At 37.9% G+C, this 16879-nt stretch overlaps 7 protein-coding genes and 6 non-coding genes across 17 annotated transcripts; 7 read left to right on the top strand and 6 right to left on the bottom strand.

Annotated features, from left to right (window-relative positions):
* On the bottom strand, positions 1 to 1311 carry fbxb-34 (F-box domain-containing protein). Its single transcript, NM_061363.3, has 2 exons — positions 1129 to 1311; positions 1 to 1067 (listed from the first exon to the last, which is right to left on the bottom strand). Exons 1-2 carry the CDS (start codon positions 1209 to 1211, stop codon positions 218 to 220), a joined length of 933 nt encoding a protein of 310 aa, NP_493764.2. The 5' UTR covers positions 1212 to 1311; the 3' UTR covers positions 1 to 217.
* Positions 1312 to 2294: 983 nt separating this feature from the next.
* Positions 2295 to 2444, top strand: W08F4.19. Its single transcript, NR_050816.1, has one exon. It is a non-coding gene; the product is annotated as an Unclassified non-coding RNA W08F4.19 (non-coding RNA).
* Positions 2445 to 2905: 461 nt separating this feature from the next.
* W08F4.13 (F-box domain-containing protein) lies at positions 2906 to 4346 on the bottom strand. The gene is made up of 2 exons (NM_001047354.7): positions 4226 to 4346; positions 2906 to 3856 (listed from the first exon to the last, which is right to left on the bottom strand). The coding sequence occupies exons 1-2, from the start codon at positions 4306 to 4308 to the stop codon at positions 2989 to 2991; spliced, it is 951 nt and encodes a 316-aa protein (NP_001040819.1). The 5' UTR covers positions 4309 to 4346; the 3' UTR covers positions 2906 to 2988.
* Positions 4347 to 4722: 376 nt separating this feature from the next.
* On the top strand, positions 4723 to 7033 carry W08F4.12 (F-box domain-containing protein). 4 transcript variants are annotated; one of them, NR_133623.1, is made up of 4 exons: positions 4741 to 4845; positions 5084 to 5169; positions 5592 to 5716; positions 5787 to 7033. NR_133623.1 is itself a non-coding variant. In NM_001316869.4 (3 exons), exons 1-3 carry the CDS (start codon positions 4754 to 4756, stop codon positions 5805 to 5807), a joined length of 246 nt encoding a protein of 81 aa, NP_001303798.1. In that variant the 5' UTR covers positions 4723 to 4753; the 3' UTR covers positions 5808 to 6124. The 4 variants fall into 4 exon arrangements, 2 of the variants coding, with proteins under 2 accessions (NP_001303798.1, NP_001303799.1); NR_133624.1 differs by having other exon boundaries at positions 5787 to 6064; NM_001316869.4 differs by lacking the exon at positions 5084 to 5169 and having other exon boundaries at positions 4723 to 4845; positions 5779 to 6124.
* On the top strand, positions 6395 to 7033 carry fbxb-14 (F-box associated domain-containing protein; the record flags this gene model as incomplete). The annotated part of the gene is made up of 1 exon (NM_061362.3): positions 6395 to 7033. One exon carries the CDS (start codon positions 6395 to 6397, stop codon positions 7031 to 7033), a length of 639 nt encoding a protein of 212 aa, NP_493763.1.
* Positions 7034 to 7129: 96 nt separating this feature from the next.
* W08F4.3 (Sigma non-opioid intracellular receptor 1) lies at positions 7130 to 8542 on the bottom strand. Its single transcript, NM_061361.6, has 4 exons — positions 8388 to 8542; positions 8205 to 8326; positions 7903 to 8152; positions 7130 to 7486 (listed from the first exon to the last, which is right to left on the bottom strand). Exons 1-4 carry the CDS (start codon positions 8521 to 8523, stop codon positions 7308 to 7310), a joined length of 687 nt encoding a protein of 228 aa, NP_493762.1. The 5' UTR covers positions 8524 to 8542; the 3' UTR covers positions 7130 to 7307.
* Positions 7590 to 7656, top strand: W08F4.15. The gene has a single exon (NR_050815.1). It is a non-coding gene; the product is annotated as an Unclassified non-coding RNA W08F4.15 (non-coding RNA).
* An 8-nt stretch (positions 8543 to 8550) lies between the features above and the next one.
* Positions 8551 to 11305, top strand: cdc-37 (the record flags this gene model as incomplete). Of its 2 annotated transcripts, NM_001381317.1 has the most annotated exons (4): positions 8551 to 8642; positions 9252 to 9639; positions 9686 to 10294; positions 10935 to 11057. In NM_001381317.1, the coding sequence occupies 4 exons, from the start codon at positions 8551 to 8553 to the stop codon at positions 11055 to 11057; spliced, it is 1212 nt and encodes a 403-aa protein (NP_001367479.1). The 2 variants fall into 2 exon arrangements, with proteins under 2 accessions (NP_001367479.1, NP_001379645.1); NM_001392995.1 differs by lacking the exon at positions 8551 to 8642 and having other exon boundaries at positions 10935 to 11305.
* Positions 10430 to 10483, bottom strand: W08F4.14. The gene has a single exon (NR_050814.1). It is a non-coding gene; the product is annotated as an Unclassified non-coding RNA W08F4.14 (non-coding RNA).
* A 106-nt stretch (positions 11306 to 11411) lies between the features above and the next one.
* Positions 11412 to 14221, top strand: W08F4.7 (CW domain-containing protein; the record flags this gene model as incomplete). Its single annotated transcript, NM_061359.5, has 6 exons — positions 11412 to 11514; positions 11771 to 11878; positions 12353 to 12416; positions 12468 to 12553; positions 12948 to 13109; positions 14058 to 14221. 6 exons carry the CDS (start codon positions 11412 to 11414, stop codon positions 14204 to 14206), a joined length of 672 nt encoding a protein of 223 aa, NP_493760.2. The 3' UTR covers positions 14207 to 14221.
* A 652-nt stretch (positions 14222 to 14873) lies between these two features.
* Positions 14874 to 15017, bottom strand: W08F4.17. Its single transcript, NR_050813.1, has one exon. It is a non-coding gene; the product is annotated as an Unclassified non-coding RNA W08F4.17 (non-coding RNA).
* Positions 15018 to 15209: 192 nt separating this feature from the next.
* Positions 15210 to 15534, top strand: W08F4.18. Its single transcript, NR_050812.1, has one exon. It is a non-coding gene; the product is annotated as an Unclassified non-coding RNA W08F4.18 (non-coding RNA).
* W08F4.16 lies at positions 15210 to 15589 on the bottom strand. Its single transcript, NR_050811.1, has one exon. It is a non-coding gene; the product is annotated as an Unclassified non-coding RNA W08F4.16 (non-coding RNA).
* Positions 15590 to 16879: the final 1290 nt, after the last annotated feature.

Raw genomic sequence — 16879 nt, 5'->3', positions numbered from 1 at the left:
AGTTATTCATTCAAAAATTTTTTGGAAATTATGCTTAGATCCATGCATGTTAAAAAATAATTAAGAACTAGCAGAACTTTGGCTAAAAATTTAAGTTCGTATTGATTTTTAAGTAAGAGAACGCTCACAGAAAAAAATAGCAGTGAACGCGATCAAATTTGGTGTGATGTTTTATTATCGTGCAAAGAAAGGCCAGTTCTGTCAATGGTAAGATAATTTAAATCAAGCCAGTGCTTGAACAATGTGTACCGACATTAAAACTTAAGCAAATGTTAGCGGCTAGACAAATCCCGACGTTCGCCTGAACTCCATTGATCCTTTCAATTGTATACCTTCTCTTCTTCGGCCGGACTTCTTCCTTCCAAGTGTATCCGACCCCTTTAAAAAGGACGCTCTCATCGAAACGACTTGTTATAATTTGCGAAAAACTAATATCGATTGATTTGAGGCAGGCGTTAGATCCTTCAGTCCATTGTCTGATCAAGATGTTCAGCTCCTTATTGGTGAAACTGGAGTTGATTATTCGAAACTGCGAGCAATTTGAAGCTAGTAAATCATCAATTGTCACTTTTTCATCGTCAAACTCTAGCATCTCAAGGTTGTAGGTAAGGAGAGACTTGGGAAGTGGACCATTGGCAATAATCAACGTTTGTAGTGTTGGAAACAATCTCAGCAGATGACAGTTTCCAATATAATTTGTGTTCATGATTAGGCGAACAATGTTCAGTACACTGATGTACTCTAAAACTTCTTTGCACAATATCCTCGAATGATAATATCGCACTAAAACACCTTTGTTTTGAAGGAACACTTGGTTTACATGTCCCAGCCACTTTGCAGCGAATCCTCGTACATTTAGCTGTGTTTTTGTATATCCGTTGTTCGTGTACTTGCGCACTTTCACACTTGACTGATTAAGCTTGAGAACAATTGCAACATCTTGGAACATGTCTGTAGTTATATGCACCACAATTGATGTACTATCAACCGTTATTGAAGCAGTCTGGTTTTTGTTCAACATAGTGATGTGTTGTTTCATGTGCTCCGAGAGAACTGATAGAGAAACACTGAAAATAGAAAATTGGGATAAAATTGACAGAAATTAAATACTAAAACTATTAAACTCACTGTTCCACAAGGTTCATCTTTTTCAGTATTTTTTGAAGTGCAGAGGTCGGGAGATTGAGGAGAGGGAAAGAGACGGTGGTCATGTCGATTGAAAAACAGGAGTAATGAGATTGGTGATCCTTCAATTGAGCAGGTAGACAAAGAGCGGGAGAGGAGAGGCCTAGACATCCTTACGGTCTGGAAAAGGTCATTGGACCGATACCTCTGTAGTTGTGTAGTTTTTTGCCCATAATCGCCCATCTGGTGTCAGAGTGCCCTTTGATCTACGTAAAAAAAAACAATGCGGGAGTTGAGACGCAGAGTTCTCAACTGATTTGGCATTTTCTAGGCAAAAAATTCCCGCACTTTTTTTGTAGATCAAACCGTGATGGGACATCTTGACACAACGAGAGCTTACTCCAGGGGATGAAGAAAAAGTGACAATTGATGATTTACTAGCTTCAAATTGCTCGCAGTTTCGAATAATAAACTCCAGTTTCACCAATAAGGAGCTGAACATCTTGATGAGACAATGGACTAAAGGATCTAACGCCTGCCTCAAATCAATCGATATTAGTTTTTCGCAAATTATACCAAGTCGTTTCGATGAGAGCGTCCTTTTTAAAGGGGTCGAATACACTTGGAAGGAAGAAGTCCGGCCGAAGAAGAGAAGGTATACAATTGAAAGGATCGATGGAGTTCAGGCGAACGTCGGGATTTGTCTAGCCACTAACATTTGCTTAAGTTTTAATGTCGGTACACATTGTTCAAGCACTGGCTTGATTTAAATTATCTTACCATTGACAGAACTGGCCTTTCTTTGCACGATAATAAAACATCACACCAAATTTGATCGCGTTCACTGCTATTTTTTTCTGTGAGCGTTCTCTTACTTAAAAATCAATACGAACTTAAATTTTTAGCCAAAGTTCTGCTAGACTACAAACTACAAAATTTGATCTGGCAGACCCAATTTATTGGTATTCAATATGGGTCTGCTAGACTACAAACTACAAAATTTGATCTGGCAGACCCAATTTATTGGTATTCAATATGGGTCTTCTAGACTATAAACTACAAAATTTGATCTGGCAGACCCAACTTGCTGGTATTCAATATGGGTCTGCTAGACTACAAACTACAAAATTTGATCTGGCAGACCCAACTTGTTGGTATTCTAAATGGGTCTGCTAGACTACAAACTACAAAATTTGATTTGGCAGACCCAATTTATTGGTATTCTAAATGGGTCTGCTAGACTACAAACTACAAAATTTGATCTGGCAGACCCAACTTGTTGGTATTCTAAATGGGTCTTCTAGACTACAAACTACAAAATTTGATCTGGCAGACCCAATTTATTGGTATTCAATATGGGTCTGCTAGACTACAAACTACAAAATTTGATCTGGCAGACCCAACTTGTTGGTATTCTAAATGGGTCTTCTAGACTACAAACTACAAAATTTGATCTGGCAGACCTAATTTATTGGTATTCTAAATGGGTCTGCTAGACTACAAACTACAAAATTTGATTTGGCATACCCAATTTATTGGTATTCTAAATGGGTCTGCTAGACTACAAACTACAAAATTTGATCTGGCAGACCCAACTTGTTGGTATTCTAAATGGGTCTGCTAGACTACAAACTACAAAATTTGATTTGGCAGACCCAACTTGCTGGTATTCAATATGGGTCTGCTAGACTACAAACTACAAAATTTTATTTTTTTATTTTTTTATTTTGATTCTTGGTTTGGTTTTGAGCTGGAATAATTTTTCTAAACAACATGTAAAAAGAATCAATAAATTATTTATTGTATTTTTGAAAAAGAAACAATATTCACAATCAGGCGAATAAAAAATACAGAGTCAATGAGCTACATCCATATGCTCGCAAAGTGTCCAATCCACTCGTATTCACCAACAACGAGAGTAAAGTAAAAACGAGTTGTTGAATAAAGCAAGACGTTCGCGATGGTTCCATCATGTCTCTCAATTGTAAACCTTTTTACGGACTGAACTTCTTCCTTTCTAGTATACTCGATTTCTTTGAAAAGTGCGCATTCATCAAAACGGTTCTCAGTAATGTTCCGAAAACGGATAGTGATTGATTTGAGACTGGGGATAGCTCCTCTTATCCACTGTCTTACAAGGATGTTCAGATCTTTGATGGAAAAGCTGTCACAGGTTACGATAAACTCTGAACAATTAGAGAAAAATAAATCGTCTAGGGTCATTTTTCCATAAGTGAGTTGTAGTTTTTTAAAGTTTTGCGTGAGGGTAGGTTTAGAAATTGGGCCATTTAAAACAATCAAATTTTCTAGGCAGGGAAAAATTTGAGACAACTGACAATATTTAATGTCATAACAGCTAATTATTCCCAGACTAACTACTTTTAGTTCTTTAATATGTTTCTTAGCAATTTCAAAGAAATGGAACGATGAATCAAAGAATTCCACAGATACTCTTTGATTTTGAATAAAAACTTCAAAAATATGTTCAAGCCATTTGATATCACTGAATGCTTGTACATTTAGCTTTTTAAGTTGATATCGGCCACTGATACACTGGAGAATCTCAACAATCGACTGTTTACTATTGAGAGTTAATTGAAAACCATGAAAAAGGGTTGTGTTTAGCTTTATCAATATCGATGGTCTCATAATTATTATGCTAGCCAATTGACATCTGTTTAGCATTGCAATGAGTTGTTTGATCTTCTTCGAGAGCACTGATAGAGAGATGCTGAACATGAAAAATGTAAATAACTCATTAAAATAAATTTGGAACTTGTGGTTAGATCCATGCATTTTAAATAAAATATATTTTTGCATTAATTGTAAAGGTGTGCTATTCTTTTCTATACATATATTGCATATTTTGGTAATTTATGACAACTATCTGTAAAGTTTTAATTTTAAAAATTTCGTCAGCTAGGTTCTGGAAATTCACAAATGACCATTTTCCAGATTGAAGGTATTGGCTATCGAATGACATAGCTTTCATCTTTTGGCTGTTGCCTAGACTATGATAATTCAACAATAATTCTCGTACATTCCCAAATAAAAATTAACTATAGAATACAGAAGTATTAAAATTTCTATTAAAACTCACTGTTCTACTAGGCTCATTTGTTTGAGCGTTTTTTGAAATATAGATTGAGGGAGACGAAGGATGGGAAAGGAGACGGTAGTCATGCCGATGTAAGATCACGTATAATAATAAAGATGGTACTGAGCAGATAGAGAAAGATGAGAGAGAGAGGAGAGGGAAGGGGGTGGGAGAAATGCAGATATCTTTTTGTTGGAAAATGCCACTCGCCTCCCCCCGTTCTCACACCATCTAACGAGGAGTCTACTGTAATCATACACACAGTCCCCCAGGTGTGCTCGTTTTGCAGCGTACTATAAAGACGACACATCAGACTGCAACAAGACTAATACGCACACTGACCGCGTTCTTCTAAAACGCTCTATTTTCATGTTCTCTTCTCTTTGTCTGTTTGTTCTAAGGACCATTTATCCTTTTTTTTTTATTTTCAAGCAAATTAATTTCTTTCGTTACTTTACGTCTTCTTAATTTTTTTCTTGATTTTCAAGAAGAACATTCGAAAGTTTTCAGCAGTTACAACCATTCCTTGCCATGGGTGACACAACTAGGACCCCTTTTCCTCTTCTGCTTCTACCACAAGAAATCATCAGCATTACTCTTCGACAAATGTGCCTCATTGAGCAGTGAGTTTTAATACCTTTTTTTAATTCCACACTAATTTGTTCGCAAGGGTAGGCGGCAATATACCATTTTCGGCAGTTCCAAACTTCTGCAATTCGTCAATTATTGAGTTCAAAAAGTTTGGAAAAAACTAACTTCTACTCTACTCGGCAATACGGTCTAACTTCATAGCATACTCTTGCAACTTCTTAACAACAATTAGGCATGTTAGCTTTTAAGCAAACTTCTGCAGCTTTTCAGACGACTTTTTCAATTTCTTCGCAGATGTAAAGCTAAATTTCGCTCACAATCCCGTTGGTTTTCGCAACTTCTTCGCAAGAAATACGGTACATATGTTTTAATACGAATAATTAACATGAAAAACATAAAAAATGTAGAAAAAAACTTTTTTTTTTGGTCGACTTCCAAAATTATGAGTGGCAAAAACTGAGTAATTGCCACTTTTTTGCAGTTAATAAAAAACTTTCAGAAATTTTTTGAAACGTTTTATTGTGATATGCAGCCAATGTTCCAAAAAGTACACTGAAAAAAATTAAAAAAAAAAGACATTTTTGGCAACTTACCAAAACTTTTGCTGAAACTTTAACAATCTGAAAATTTTTGGACAGTTTCATTTTGATATTCGGTCAAATTGAACTATTGAATTCATACTGAATCCCCACTGACGATTCATTCTTTAAAAAATTAATTTGGAAGAAACCCCAAAATAACAGCTTCAAGTTGACTCCCAAACCTTATGTTATTTCAGATTCTCGATCTCTCTACTCTCAGCAAAAGCGAAAACTGCGGTTGCCAGAGTCAACGGGAACCACGAAAGTGTGTCATTCTCTGATTCGACAATCAGGCTGAGGTCCAGTCTCAATGACAGATATTGTAAGAATCTTCACGATCCTTGTACTCTCCCACCGTCATACAAGAGCATTACTTTCGTATAGTCTTACAGGTCCAGCAAGTGATGTCGTAGCGGATAACATCACGGTTATCCGGCCAGAACCGCTGCCCAAGACAACGACTAGGCCTGCCAACGTTTGGAGGTCACGATGCAAGCGCGCCCCACCGGACGGCGCGCGGATCTGAATTGCCGGCGCCAACTCTAATTGTCATCATTCTCGACTTTTCTTGGCCCCGCCCAATTCCCCTATATAAGGAGCCGGAAACGCTCATTCTAGGTCTTCTCTAATTCCTTTTACTTGTGTTACTTATCGTCCTTTTCCCCTCCTTACATGTCCCATTAACTCGGTGATTTCTCTATTAATTTATCCTTAATAAACCGTAATAACCTCAAAACCTCCAACTCTTATTATTCTTTAAAGAATTAATTTGGAAGAAACCCCAAAATAACAGCTTCAAGTTGACTCCCAAACCTTATGTTATTTCAGATTCTCGATCTCGCTACTCTCAGCAAAAGCGAAAACTGCGGTTGCCAGAGTCAACGGGAACCACGAAAGTTTGACATTCTCTGATTCGACAATCAGGCTGAGGTCCAGTCTCAATGACAGATATTTATTCATATTTAAAGAAAATCCACCGAGGGTGGTAGCTAGAAGGAATATGCGAGGATCTGAAGACGAAATCGAGATTCCTCACCTCACACTTATCAAGTTCCTGGACCACATCCACGAGGTTTTGCATCAGAACCGGCAAATCCACATTAACCTCGAAAATGGGATGAATGAAGAGATAAAAACGATTTGTTCTCTCTTTGAGAACAGGAAGATCGCGAGCTGCAGCACCACATCCACGGAAGTTCAGGGGCACCATCTCTTCGGGACTCATCCAGAGAACCTGGAGATTGTCGTGGTCCCAATAAGAAAAGAACTCTTGGTTCAAAATTATGAGGAGCTGAAAGTCACCAATCTCACACTGAACGAGGTGTTCTTGTCAAATAGTCGAACGCTTCGTTCATTGCACCACTCAATGACTGCAAAGGATGTCAACTTGTTCTTGAAGATCTGGATTCAGAACTCACAGCTGAGAATCAGTGATCTTGTTGTAGATGGTCTGAATATTGAGCATCCTGTACATGGAACTATTCTCCGCGGAATAGACTTTACTAGATACGAAGATCCTCTGGTCGTGGATGATGGAATGGTTCAACACGTCCAAATTGTGTGCAAAAGAGGGATCAAGGCAAAGGTTTCCCTCACCAGAACTACTGTTCGATTCGTCCGGCTGGCCGACGATGAGTAAGCAGCGACTTTTGATCATCTTTCACTGCAAATGCCTTCAAATACCTGTGCAATTATTTTTTTCGGTTGAGCTATATGGTTAAATGGTTGAGGTGATGAAATAAATATGTTCTTGTATTTTAAATTATGCAATAAAATGGCTCAAGAAATCGAATTACACAACCGTAAAAATGGAAGTAGAGGGGGGACATTGGGATAAAACATGACTGAATAAATGAAAATTTCGGGTTAGAATGCTTGTAGAAATGCACCGGATGGGGAATCACATAAATTATTTAAAGTTCTCCAGTGGCGCGGGCCTTGTAGTGCTGGAAGACACGATAGAGGGTGTGGCTCAGGTTGTTCCAGTAGTTGTAGGCCTGCTTCATGTAGAATTGAATGACCGAGAGTGGCTCGCCGAGTGAGATTCCAGAGGTGACGTGGACGGTGGAGGAGAGTGGGAGGAAGCCGCGACCTGAAAAATATAAAAATTCATTAGAAACGAGGGGATTTTTATATGGGTCTGGTTGACTACAAACTACAAAATTATATTTAGCAGACCAAGCGATTTCAGTTCGAAATTGGTCTGCTAGACTACAAACTACAAAATTATATTTAGCAGACCCAAGTGATTTCAATTCGAAATTGGTCTGCTAGACTACAAACTACAAAACTGTATTTAGCAGACCATGCGATTTCAGTTCGAAATTGGTCTGCTAGACTACAAACTACAAAATTATATTTAGCAGACCAAGTGATTTGATTTCGAAATTGGTCTGCTAGACTACAAACTACAAAATTATATTTAGCAGACCCAGGTGATTTTAATTCGAAATTGGTCTGCCAGACTCAAAAAAAAACGAATTTTCCTTGATTTTCGGTGTAATTTACCGTAGCACGCGACGTAGGTGTCCTTCTCGAAGCTGTACACGTGGGACTCGAACTGTCCGTGCCTGAAAGCGGCTCCCGAAGCAAAGTTCTCCGACGTCTCGTCCTGAGTTCCGTCATTGAATCGGCTGACTTTTCCTTTCAACACGGTGCACGTCGTATTTGCCCAATGGAGCCCCGGGCGTCCTGAAGTTGGGAACGGAGCGGAGAAGGCGGCGGCGAACTCGGTGAAAGCGGTCAGCATTGGGTACATCTGGAAAATTCATTAAATTTAAGATTTTTTTTCGATTTTTCCTGTTCCTCACCCTTAAAGTGAGGCCTCCCAACTGAATAGCGTGCCATTCGAAGTGACTTGGCATGATTGGCTCGTAATAAGTGCGCATTCCAGACGTCAATGTGGAAATTGACTGGGAGATTGTTGGAGCAGCTGAAAATATACAATATATTAAAATTGCGGTATTTTCGCAGAAAAATATGTTTTTCCTCACCAGCAGCCTTTCCAGCGATAGTCTTGAACTGCTTCGGCGAGATGTCATAAGACTTCCAGCGGAGGCCAAATTGAGCAGCCTGGAAGACTGCGTAGAAGAGCAGAAGATACCGAAGCTTTGAGGTGAGAAGAGCCATTTTCACGTGTTGAACTACCCTGAAAACATGGAAATTTGGAAATTTTGCGTGAAAAAAAAAGGAAATACAGTCATTTCGCGAGTTTTCAAGAGGGACAGCGAGTGCGAAGAAGAAAAATTGTGAGTTTAACATTGATTTTTTGAAATTTCAGATGTTTTTTCGCGGAAAAATCAATGGAAATGCTTGAAAAATGCAAGAAATGGCGCTGCAGCGCGCTGAAAATTAAAAAAATCAGCGAAAAAGGAATTGTGTGCAAACACCGTGACGCAGAAGCACACAGAAAACACCATATCTGACGCGCATTGCCACAGAAGGACCGAGAAGAAAAACAAAAGTCATTTTTCGCCTTTCTCATGTTATTTTCGGGGTTTCCTTCGATTTTTTCCACTTTTAGAAGTCTAAATTTAATTCTACAGGCTTTTAAAAATCAATTTGTCGGAGTTTTGGGCCAAAAAAAAGGCCGAAATCCGCTAGAAAACGTAGTATTTCTATTTGAGAAATTTTGAAGAAATTTCTCGAAAATTGCTCAGCAAATAGTTAATTCCACGTAAATCCTTTGAAACATCATTATAATGCCACGTTTTCTTCATGAAATTTCTGTTTTCGTAATTTCACGCGGATTATCCTCGTTGTCGTGGCAACCGAGTCGGAATTTTCCAGCGATTATCAGTTTTCTCTCGCTTTTCCTGCTAATTCCTTATTTTCCACTCAATTTTCTCGATTTTCAGCTCAAAAATGCCAATCGACTACTCCAAATGGAAGGATATCGAGGTTTCCGACGACGAGGACGACACTCACCCGAACATTGACACTCCGTCGCTCTTCAGATGGCGCCATCAAGCTCGTTTGGAGCGAATGGCCGAGAAGAAGATGGAACAGGAGAAAATCGATAAGGAAAAGGGCACGACGAGCAAGAAGATGGAGGAGCTCGAGAAGAAGCTTGCCGCAGCCGATGTCACTGACAAGTCGGATATTCAGAAGCAAATCGACGAGGTGAAGGCGCAAGAAGAAGCCTGGCGCAAGAAGGAGGCCGAACTCGAGGAGAAAGAGCGTCTGGAGCCATGGAACGTCGACACGATCGGTCATGAGGCGTTCAGCACGTCGAGGATCAATAAGGTTTTGAAGATTTTTCTGTGCAAATTGATTAATTCTGTAATTTCAGATCACCGAGAAGAAGCCGCAAGCTCCCAAAACCGATGAGGAGGACACTCATGCGATGAGCACTTTCTTCGAGACTCACGAGAGCCTTCTGGAGAAGATGGCCGTGCTCAAGAACGGAGCCAAGTCGACGGAGCTGTTCCTGGCCGAGCATCCGCATATGGCGTCGGAGTACACTGCAAATTGGCTCACAATTGAGGCTCTCAACGCCGCCATCGATTTTAATGAGGAGAAAATGAAGACGATGGCTGAGCAATGCATCATCATTCAATATCTTCTGGAGCTCTCGAAATCGCTGAACGCAGTCGCCACGAATACCACCGTCCAGAAGCAATTCTTCAAGAAGTTCGAAGCCGCCGAGCCGGTCTACATGAAGCACTATCAGGATGAGGTGAAGGCGTTCGAGGATCGTCTCAGAACACGTGCGCAGACGAAGAGAGACGCCGCGATGGAGGAGGCTGAAGCCGAGGAGAAAGCCGAACGAATGAAGAGTGCTCCGGGAGGAATCGATCCACAGGAAGTGTTCGAGCAGCTGCCGGAGGAGATGAGAAAGTGCTTTGAGGCACATGATATCGAGGCGTTGAAGGGTGTCGCCCAGAAAATGGATGAAGAGGTGAATATTTGGGTCTGCTAAATTGAAATTTGTAGTTTGTAGTCTAGCAGACCAAGTTTCTTCCAAATGGCATTGGTCTGCTAAATCGGAATTTGTAGTTTGTAGTCTAGCAGACCAAGGTTCTTCAAAATGGCATTGGTCTGCTAAATCGAAATGTGTAGTTTGTAGACTAGCAGACCCAAAGTTTTCAATTTTCGCAATGAAAATTGCAAAAATTGATAAATTTTCAATTTTTCAGCGGAAAAATGAATATTTTTCAAATAGAAATTAGCAAAAATTCAGGTTTTTTGCGATTTTTAGTGGAAAATTGTGCGATTTTTGTGTTTTAAGACAAAAGTGCGTATTTTAATATAAAATCCTGAAAAAATCTGAACTTTCGGGGGAAAATTGATCTATTTTCAAATTTTTGAGTGAATTAACATTGTATTCCAAAAAAAAACGAATCAAAAATCAAAATTTTAAGCTGAAAACAGGCATTTTTTAATTTTGGTCTGCTAAATCGAGTTTTGTAGTTTGTAGTCTAGCAGACCAAATTTCTTCAAAACCACCTATGGTCTGCTAAATCGAAATTAGTAGTTTGTAGGCTATTATTTTTAGCCAAATTCATCTAATTTCAACATCCAAAAATCCAAATTTTCAGGTCTTCAAGTACCATTTCGATCGATGCATCGCCTCTGGACTCTGGGTGCCCGGAAAAGCTGACGACGACGACGACGATGAGGAAGCTGCTCCAGCCGAGGAAGAGCCAACAACCAGCTCCTAAATTTCCCCATTATTCCCCGTTTGAAAGTTCCCCTGATCTACTTGTTTTTTCTGCACCGCACTTTACTTTTTCCCCAAGATTCACTGAAAATGGCCCAATTATTTCTTTATTTATTCTACACCCCCCACGACATTTACTGTTTATTTTCCCTCTCGAACACCTGTAAAAAAGTTTTTTTTTGCTTCGAGAATCGTTCCACTTCGTATTCAAAAATTCCAATTCGGAATAGCATAAAGATTATCATCATCAACTTTCTTCTTATTGTGTTTATTCGTTTTTTTTTCTCACGATTTTTTGAAAGTGATGTTTTGTAAGCAAACGTTAGTCTCCGCCTGACAACTATAAAGTTCAATAATGGATGTATTATCGGTCATTTTTTGGCTGAAAATGGTAAATTCGCGGCTTATTCTACTAGTTTTTGTCCCATTTTCCTTGGCACAATTGAGCTTGTATGGAAGTGAGTCTAGGATGGGTCTGCTAGCCTACAAACTTCAAATTTTGATTTAGCAGACCCAATAACGTGCCATTTCGGCGTGATCTACGTAGATCTACAAAAAATGCGGGAGTTGAGGCGCAGAGTTCTCAACTGATTTTGCCTGCTGACGTCACATTTTAGGGCGAAAAATTCCCGCATTTTTTGTAGATCAAACCGTGATGGGAAGAGCCTGACACCACGTGACACAAATGATTTCTTAAATAAAAATAATTTCCAGATTGGACCCCAACTGTCATTCGTTACTGTGAGACGCTCCAATCAGCTACAGTACCCCTGACTGGAGGTGTCACTTGTGGATCTTCGTCGTATAATGTGATGAATGCTTGTTAGTTATTGATTTTCTGATTTAAAAATAATTTAATCTGCAATTTCAGAGTTTTTGGAAAAGTTCAAAAAATTCAGAAAGAATTAATTTTTTTTTCAAACATTTCAATTTTTATTTTGAGAAATGTTATTAGAATGCGTATTGCACAACATATTTGACGCGCAAAATATCTCGTAGCGAAAACTACGGTAATTCTTTAAATGACTACTGTAGCGCCAGGTGTCGATTTACGGGCTCGATTTTTGAAATTAATTTATTTTCGAATTATTTTCTTATTTTTTACTTAGTTTAAATATTCTATAAATTATTTTTATTAATTTCAAAAATTGAGCCCGTAAATCGACACCTTGCGCTACAGTAGTCATTTAAAGAATTACTGTAGTTTTCGCTTCGAGATATTTTGCGCGTCAAATATGTTGTGCAGTACGCATGTGATCCCATAATATGTTCTAATTTAAAATCGATATTTTATAGTTTTCACACTTCCAATCAGTTCTACACTTTCACTTGGACTTATCAATGTCGGATGGATCACCTCGTAATTTTTTTTCAATTTTTTTCAGCTTGAAAAAATTTGAACAATTTTCAGGGAAGCTCTAAAATCTCAATCCGGATTCTGGAAGACATGCAAGCCATATTTGGTTCGACTTTTTGATGGGATATATACGGATACTAGTGAGGAAACTTATTTTCTTGCTGAAAATCGAGTCCAGCTCACCGAGACCTTTTAAATGACCCCCATATTGACTAGAATCCCTCAATTTTAAATTTTGGAGGGTCTCGGCACGAAAAAGGGGGGGGGCGTACTGTAGCTTTTCGTGGTGGAACCCAATGAAATTCGAAAAGAAGGGATGCTTGCCATTATGGGGGTCATTTGAGAGCTTTCGAATTATTTTGCACAATCAAATTTTTTTTTAAGTTGGTGGCCTAGAAATTTGAAATTCTAGGCCACCAACTTCAAAGCTTTGTAACTTTGCCGAAAATCGATATTTTTTAGTTTTTAAAATAGGATTTTGTAGGAAAAATGTCAAATTTTTCACCTTGATTATTAAAAAGTTTAAATTTTCAGCAAATGCCTGTGCACTGATGAACAATCCTCCGTCAGGCCTTCCAAATTGCACAGAGGACCAGACTAACCTTCTATACCGTAGTGGAAGTGGTTACTGTATGAAAGAAAAAGTTTGTGGAGCATTTGCCACAATTGACTTCCTGGCGGGACCTGATAATTCTTGTAAGTGGCGAAACTTTTTTTTCTGAATTTTTATACAATTTTTTCGACGTAATCAGCTTGCCGAGAGCTTTTTAATGAGACCCATACTGACCAAATTTCCTAAGTTTAGGACCTACCACGATACCATCCAGGGTTACTGTAGACAGTCTGTAGTATTTCGTGACGAGACCCATCAAAGTTAAAATTAAGAGATTCTAGTCAATATGGGTGTTATTTCGAAGCTCTTGTCATGCTGAATTTGAATTTTTTCAGGTGGTGACCTAGAAACCCCGAAAGTGGCCTAGAAATTTTTAATACTAGTCCTCGAGCCTTAGCTGATGGAAATTCAATAAAAAAATTAAAAAAATAAATTTTTGCCCAAAAAAAGGACAATCATTAGATGGCTGAAAAAAAAATTGGGCAAAAATAAAAAATTGTCTAAATTTGTTGAAAACGGGTAATTCATATATGGAGAATTCATTAAATCTAGGTGTAACCCATCAAAAACTATTCAAAAGTGGCAAAAATGGCAAAAATGGCAAAAAAGTGTCAAAAATTCTCACTTTCGAAACTCCTCTAAAATGGTTATTTTTGTAGCTAGAGGACTCAAAATTGATCTCTCAACCTTAAAAAATTGTCCTTTTTCAGAATATGATAGTTTCGATCATGTTTAGAAAAATAATTTTTTGCCCAAAAAAAAGGACAGTCTGATGGCTGAAAAATTGGGCAAAAATAAAAAGTTGTCTAAATTTGTTGAAAACGGATAATGAATATATGGAGAATTCAGAAAATCTAGGTGTAACCCATCAAAAACCATTAAAAAGTGCCAAAATTGGACAATTTATTTGTTAAAAATCAAAAAAAAATGTTTTTTGAAAATTTAAATTATACTTTTTTTAGTTAAAAAATTTTTAATTTCAAATTTTTTCGGGATTCCGAAATTTTTCAGATTGAAAAAATAACATTCAGCCCTGCTCTACTCATGGTCTACAGTCACTACAAATGCCCTAGTGGCTTCTGGTTTCAAAAAAGCTGGAGTCTGTTATGGATACAAGAAAGTGCCGAACCCAGGGAAAAACGACACGACTATGGTCGAGGGAGATGAACAGTTTTATTGATTTTTGTGTTGTCTGAAAATTGATAAAATTGGAGAATGAGATAAATGAAATGCAATCAAAATTTGTAGCCCTTTAAAAAATTACAAACTGAAAAAAAATATTTTGTATATTTATTTCTTACATAAAACATAGAACACTTATAATTATAATAATTTTTCTCTTTTTATTTTCTGTTAAAATTCTAGCCGTACAAATAATTGTCAAAAATTAAAAAAAAAACAAGCAGTTGTCCCAAAATTCAAGCCTACGTAACTCCGCAACTGTCTCAGCAATTAGAAAAAAATATTTCAACTACTAGTATACTAAACTGTTTGGAATTTTTTGATCTACACTTTCCAAATTTCACTTGAAATTAAACCCTGAACGGGCAAATTGTTTCAAAATTCAAACCTTCGTAAATCTTCAATGAAATAAGAAATTCAAAAACTTTTCTTGATCTACATACAACTTGTGAATAATTATTTTCCGGTGTCTCCGGGATTTCCCTTTGAAATTTCAATTCAGAAATTTGCATATTCCTCAGCATGCTACCATTCCCCATACATACATTCAATTGATGAATGGATGTAATTGTTATCCCTGTATATATTGTGATCGTCTCAGAGACACATCATCTTAGTTGCCCTTGAGTGATCTGCGCGCGCGCGAGCGGGTGTACGCGTCTCTTCGAATGGGGGCCGTGACCTACATTCATTTTCAATGTCAGTTTACCTTCCACCCCCATCAAGTATTCCGTACATCATCAACCGGAGAAAAGGAAGGTTTCACTCAATGTATATCGATTTACTTCCGGATTTTTTATTCCTATTTTTAGTTGCTATTTAGCCTAAATTTTTTCTAAATTTGGGCCTGCCAGCGTAAACTTTTAAGTTTGAAGTGTACGTAGACAATTAAGTTATCTAATAGATTCAATCTTTCAACTTACTAAAAACTCGTATTCTAAAGTTTGGTAGATCCATGTTTTTACTATGCGAATATCAGCTTATGAGATCTGCCAGAAAACCTAAGCCAAAGCCTAAGGCTAAGCCAAAAACCAAACCTAAGCCTAATCCTAGGCCTAAGCCTAAGCCTAGGCCTAAGCCTAGGCCTAAGCCTAAACCTAAGCCTAAGCCTAAGCCTAAACCTAACCTATGCCTAAACCTATGCTAAACCTAAGCCTAATCCTAGGCCTAAGCCTAAGCCTAGGCCTAATCCTAGGCCTAAGCCTAGGCCTAATCCTAGGCCTAAGCCTAGGCCTAATCCTAGGCCTAAGCCTAGGCCTAAGCCTAAACCTAAGCCTAAGCCTATGCCTAAGCCTAACCTAAACCTAAACCTATGCCTAAACCTATGCTAAACCTAAGCCTGAACCATTTAGTTTATAGCCTAGCAGTCCCAAACCCTATTTAAATTCAAATATAAAGTGCAAGTGGTTCCACATTTAAACTTTTGACTGCCCCCCTCAAAAATATCACTTTCCTTTACGATCCGTAAAATCCCAAAGAGGCGTGTCCTAGTGTTAATGATCTTTGAATCACTTTCAATTCCCCCCCAGACCGTCCATTTCCAGTGACCAGCCCTCCTAAGCCAACAGCAACTGCATTATTCTGGTTTTAGGCCTTTTTCCAAGGGATATGACGTTGTCAAGTGTGTTTCATGTTTTGGCTTTAGGGGTCCAGGTACATGAGTCATTAGCGAATAGTGAAAGTTTGGTTGTGGGTATAAAAGAAATCAGTTCTAGGTGTTCAAATAGGTTATTTGGTTTTTTTAGCACCAAGTCATCAATCTACGTCTTTGAATTGATTTATATAGTTTATAAATGTAATTAGGTCTGCTAAACTTTTATAGCCTAGCAGACCATTTTTCAGAGTTTTGCTCCAACTCGAAATTTAAACCGTTAGGTGTCGGCCGCTTTATCGAACAGTTTTCAACTATGAAATAAAACTTTAGACACCCTTAATGACCTAAAATAACTGCAAAATTTTTTTTTCAAAGTTTTCGAAACTTTTTAGAATTTTTCAATCTTGCAAAAATTGAAAAAAAAACGGTCGAATTATTTTTGAATCCCCGCGCAAATGAGTGACGTCATTTTCTACATTTTCGCCTTTTTTAGGCCAATTTATTTTCAGGTTATCAAGTTTTCAAAAATTTGTAAGTTGAAAAACAGTGTTTTAAATTAACTATAGAAGACAAATCTGAAAAAAAAAGTGGTATATTGAGCCAGAAAACGCAAAAATGTCAAAAATAACGTCACTATTTTGGGCGGTAATTCAAACTTCATTCGGCCGTTTCTTTTTCGAAAAAAAAATCATAAAAAATTTAGAAAATTTTTTAAAAAATTTTAACGGTTCTATTTGGTACATTGGGACTGTATTCTGTCATTTAGTGCAAAAAAACCCACAGACGCTACTCCACCTTTAAGAAAAAAAGGAAAGTTCAAGAGTCCTCAGAACACGTTCCCTCTACCCCTCACCAGTTTCCTGCCACAGTATGAATGTAGTGGGATATGATTTGTTTCATATATCATTTTCTCTAAATAATACTGGATAAGAAGTGAGTATCTCTATCCCCACATCTCTGTCTCCCTTTCTGATAATAATCCCGTTCTTCATCTCCTTTTTCTTCTTCTCCAATTGTTCTCCCCGCCATGGAAGTTTTCTACTTCATCCTGTATTTGTATCCCCTTTTCTTAAGCGT

Source organism: Caenorhabditis elegans, chromosome II (assembly GCF_000002985.6).
Source record: "Caenorhabditis elegans chromosome II".
Taxonomy (NCBI): Eukaryota; Metazoa; Nematoda; class Chromadorea; order Rhabditida; family Rhabditidae; genus Caenorhabditis; species Caenorhabditis elegans.
Note: the sequence above shows the minus strand (reverse complement) of the source record. Positions and strands in the feature narration are given on the sequence as shown.

What these genes read in the sequence shown, in the direction of transcription:
- W08F4.12 (NM_001316870.2), top strand. Translation starts at nt 4,754, where the DNA reads ATGGGTGACACAACTAGGACCCCTTTTCCTCTTCTGCTTCTACCACAA. An exon ending in CAAATGTGCCTCATTGAGCA is followed by an intron (nt 4,846 to 5,591) that starts GTGAGTTTTAAT and finishes ATGTTATTTCAG; the next exon opens with ATTCTCGATCTCTCTACTCT. An exon ending in CAGTCTCAATGACAGATATT is followed by an intron (nt 5,717 to 5,786) that starts GTAAGAATCTTC and finishes ATAGTCTTACAG; the next exon opens with GTCCAGCAAGTGATGTCGTA.
- W08F4.13 (NM_001047354.7), bottom strand. Translation starts at nt 4,308, where the DNA reads ATGACTACCGTCTCCTTTCCCATCCTTCGTCTCCCTCAATCTATATTT. An exon ending in CAAATGAGCCTAGTAGAACA is followed by an intron (nt 3,857 to 4,225) that starts GTGAGTTTTAAT and finishes TTTCATGTTCAG; the next exon opens with CATCTCTCTATCAGTGCTCT.
- fbxb-34 (NM_061363.3), bottom strand. Translation starts at nt 1,211, where the DNA reads ATGACCACCGTCTCTTTCCCTCTCCTCAATCTCCCGACCTCTGCACTT. An exon ending in AAGATGAACCTTGTGGAACA is followed by an intron (nt 1,068 to 1,128) that starts GTGAGTTTAATA and finishes TTCTATTTTCAG; the next exon opens with TGTTTCTCTATCAGTTCTCT.
- W08F4.3 (NM_061361.6), bottom strand. Translation starts at nt 8,523, where the DNA reads ATGGCTCTTCTCACCTCAAAGCTTCGGTATCTTCTGCTCTTCTACGCA. An exon ending in TATCGCTGGAAAGGCTGCTG is followed by an intron (nt 8,327 to 8,387) that starts GTGAGGAAAAAC and finishes GTATATTTTCAG; the next exon opens with CTGCTCCAACAATCTCCCAG. An exon ending in TGGGAGGCCTCACTTTAAGG is followed by an intron (nt 8,153 to 8,204) that starts GTGAGGAACAGG and finishes TGAATTTTCCAG; the next exon opens with ATGTACCCAATGCTGACCGC.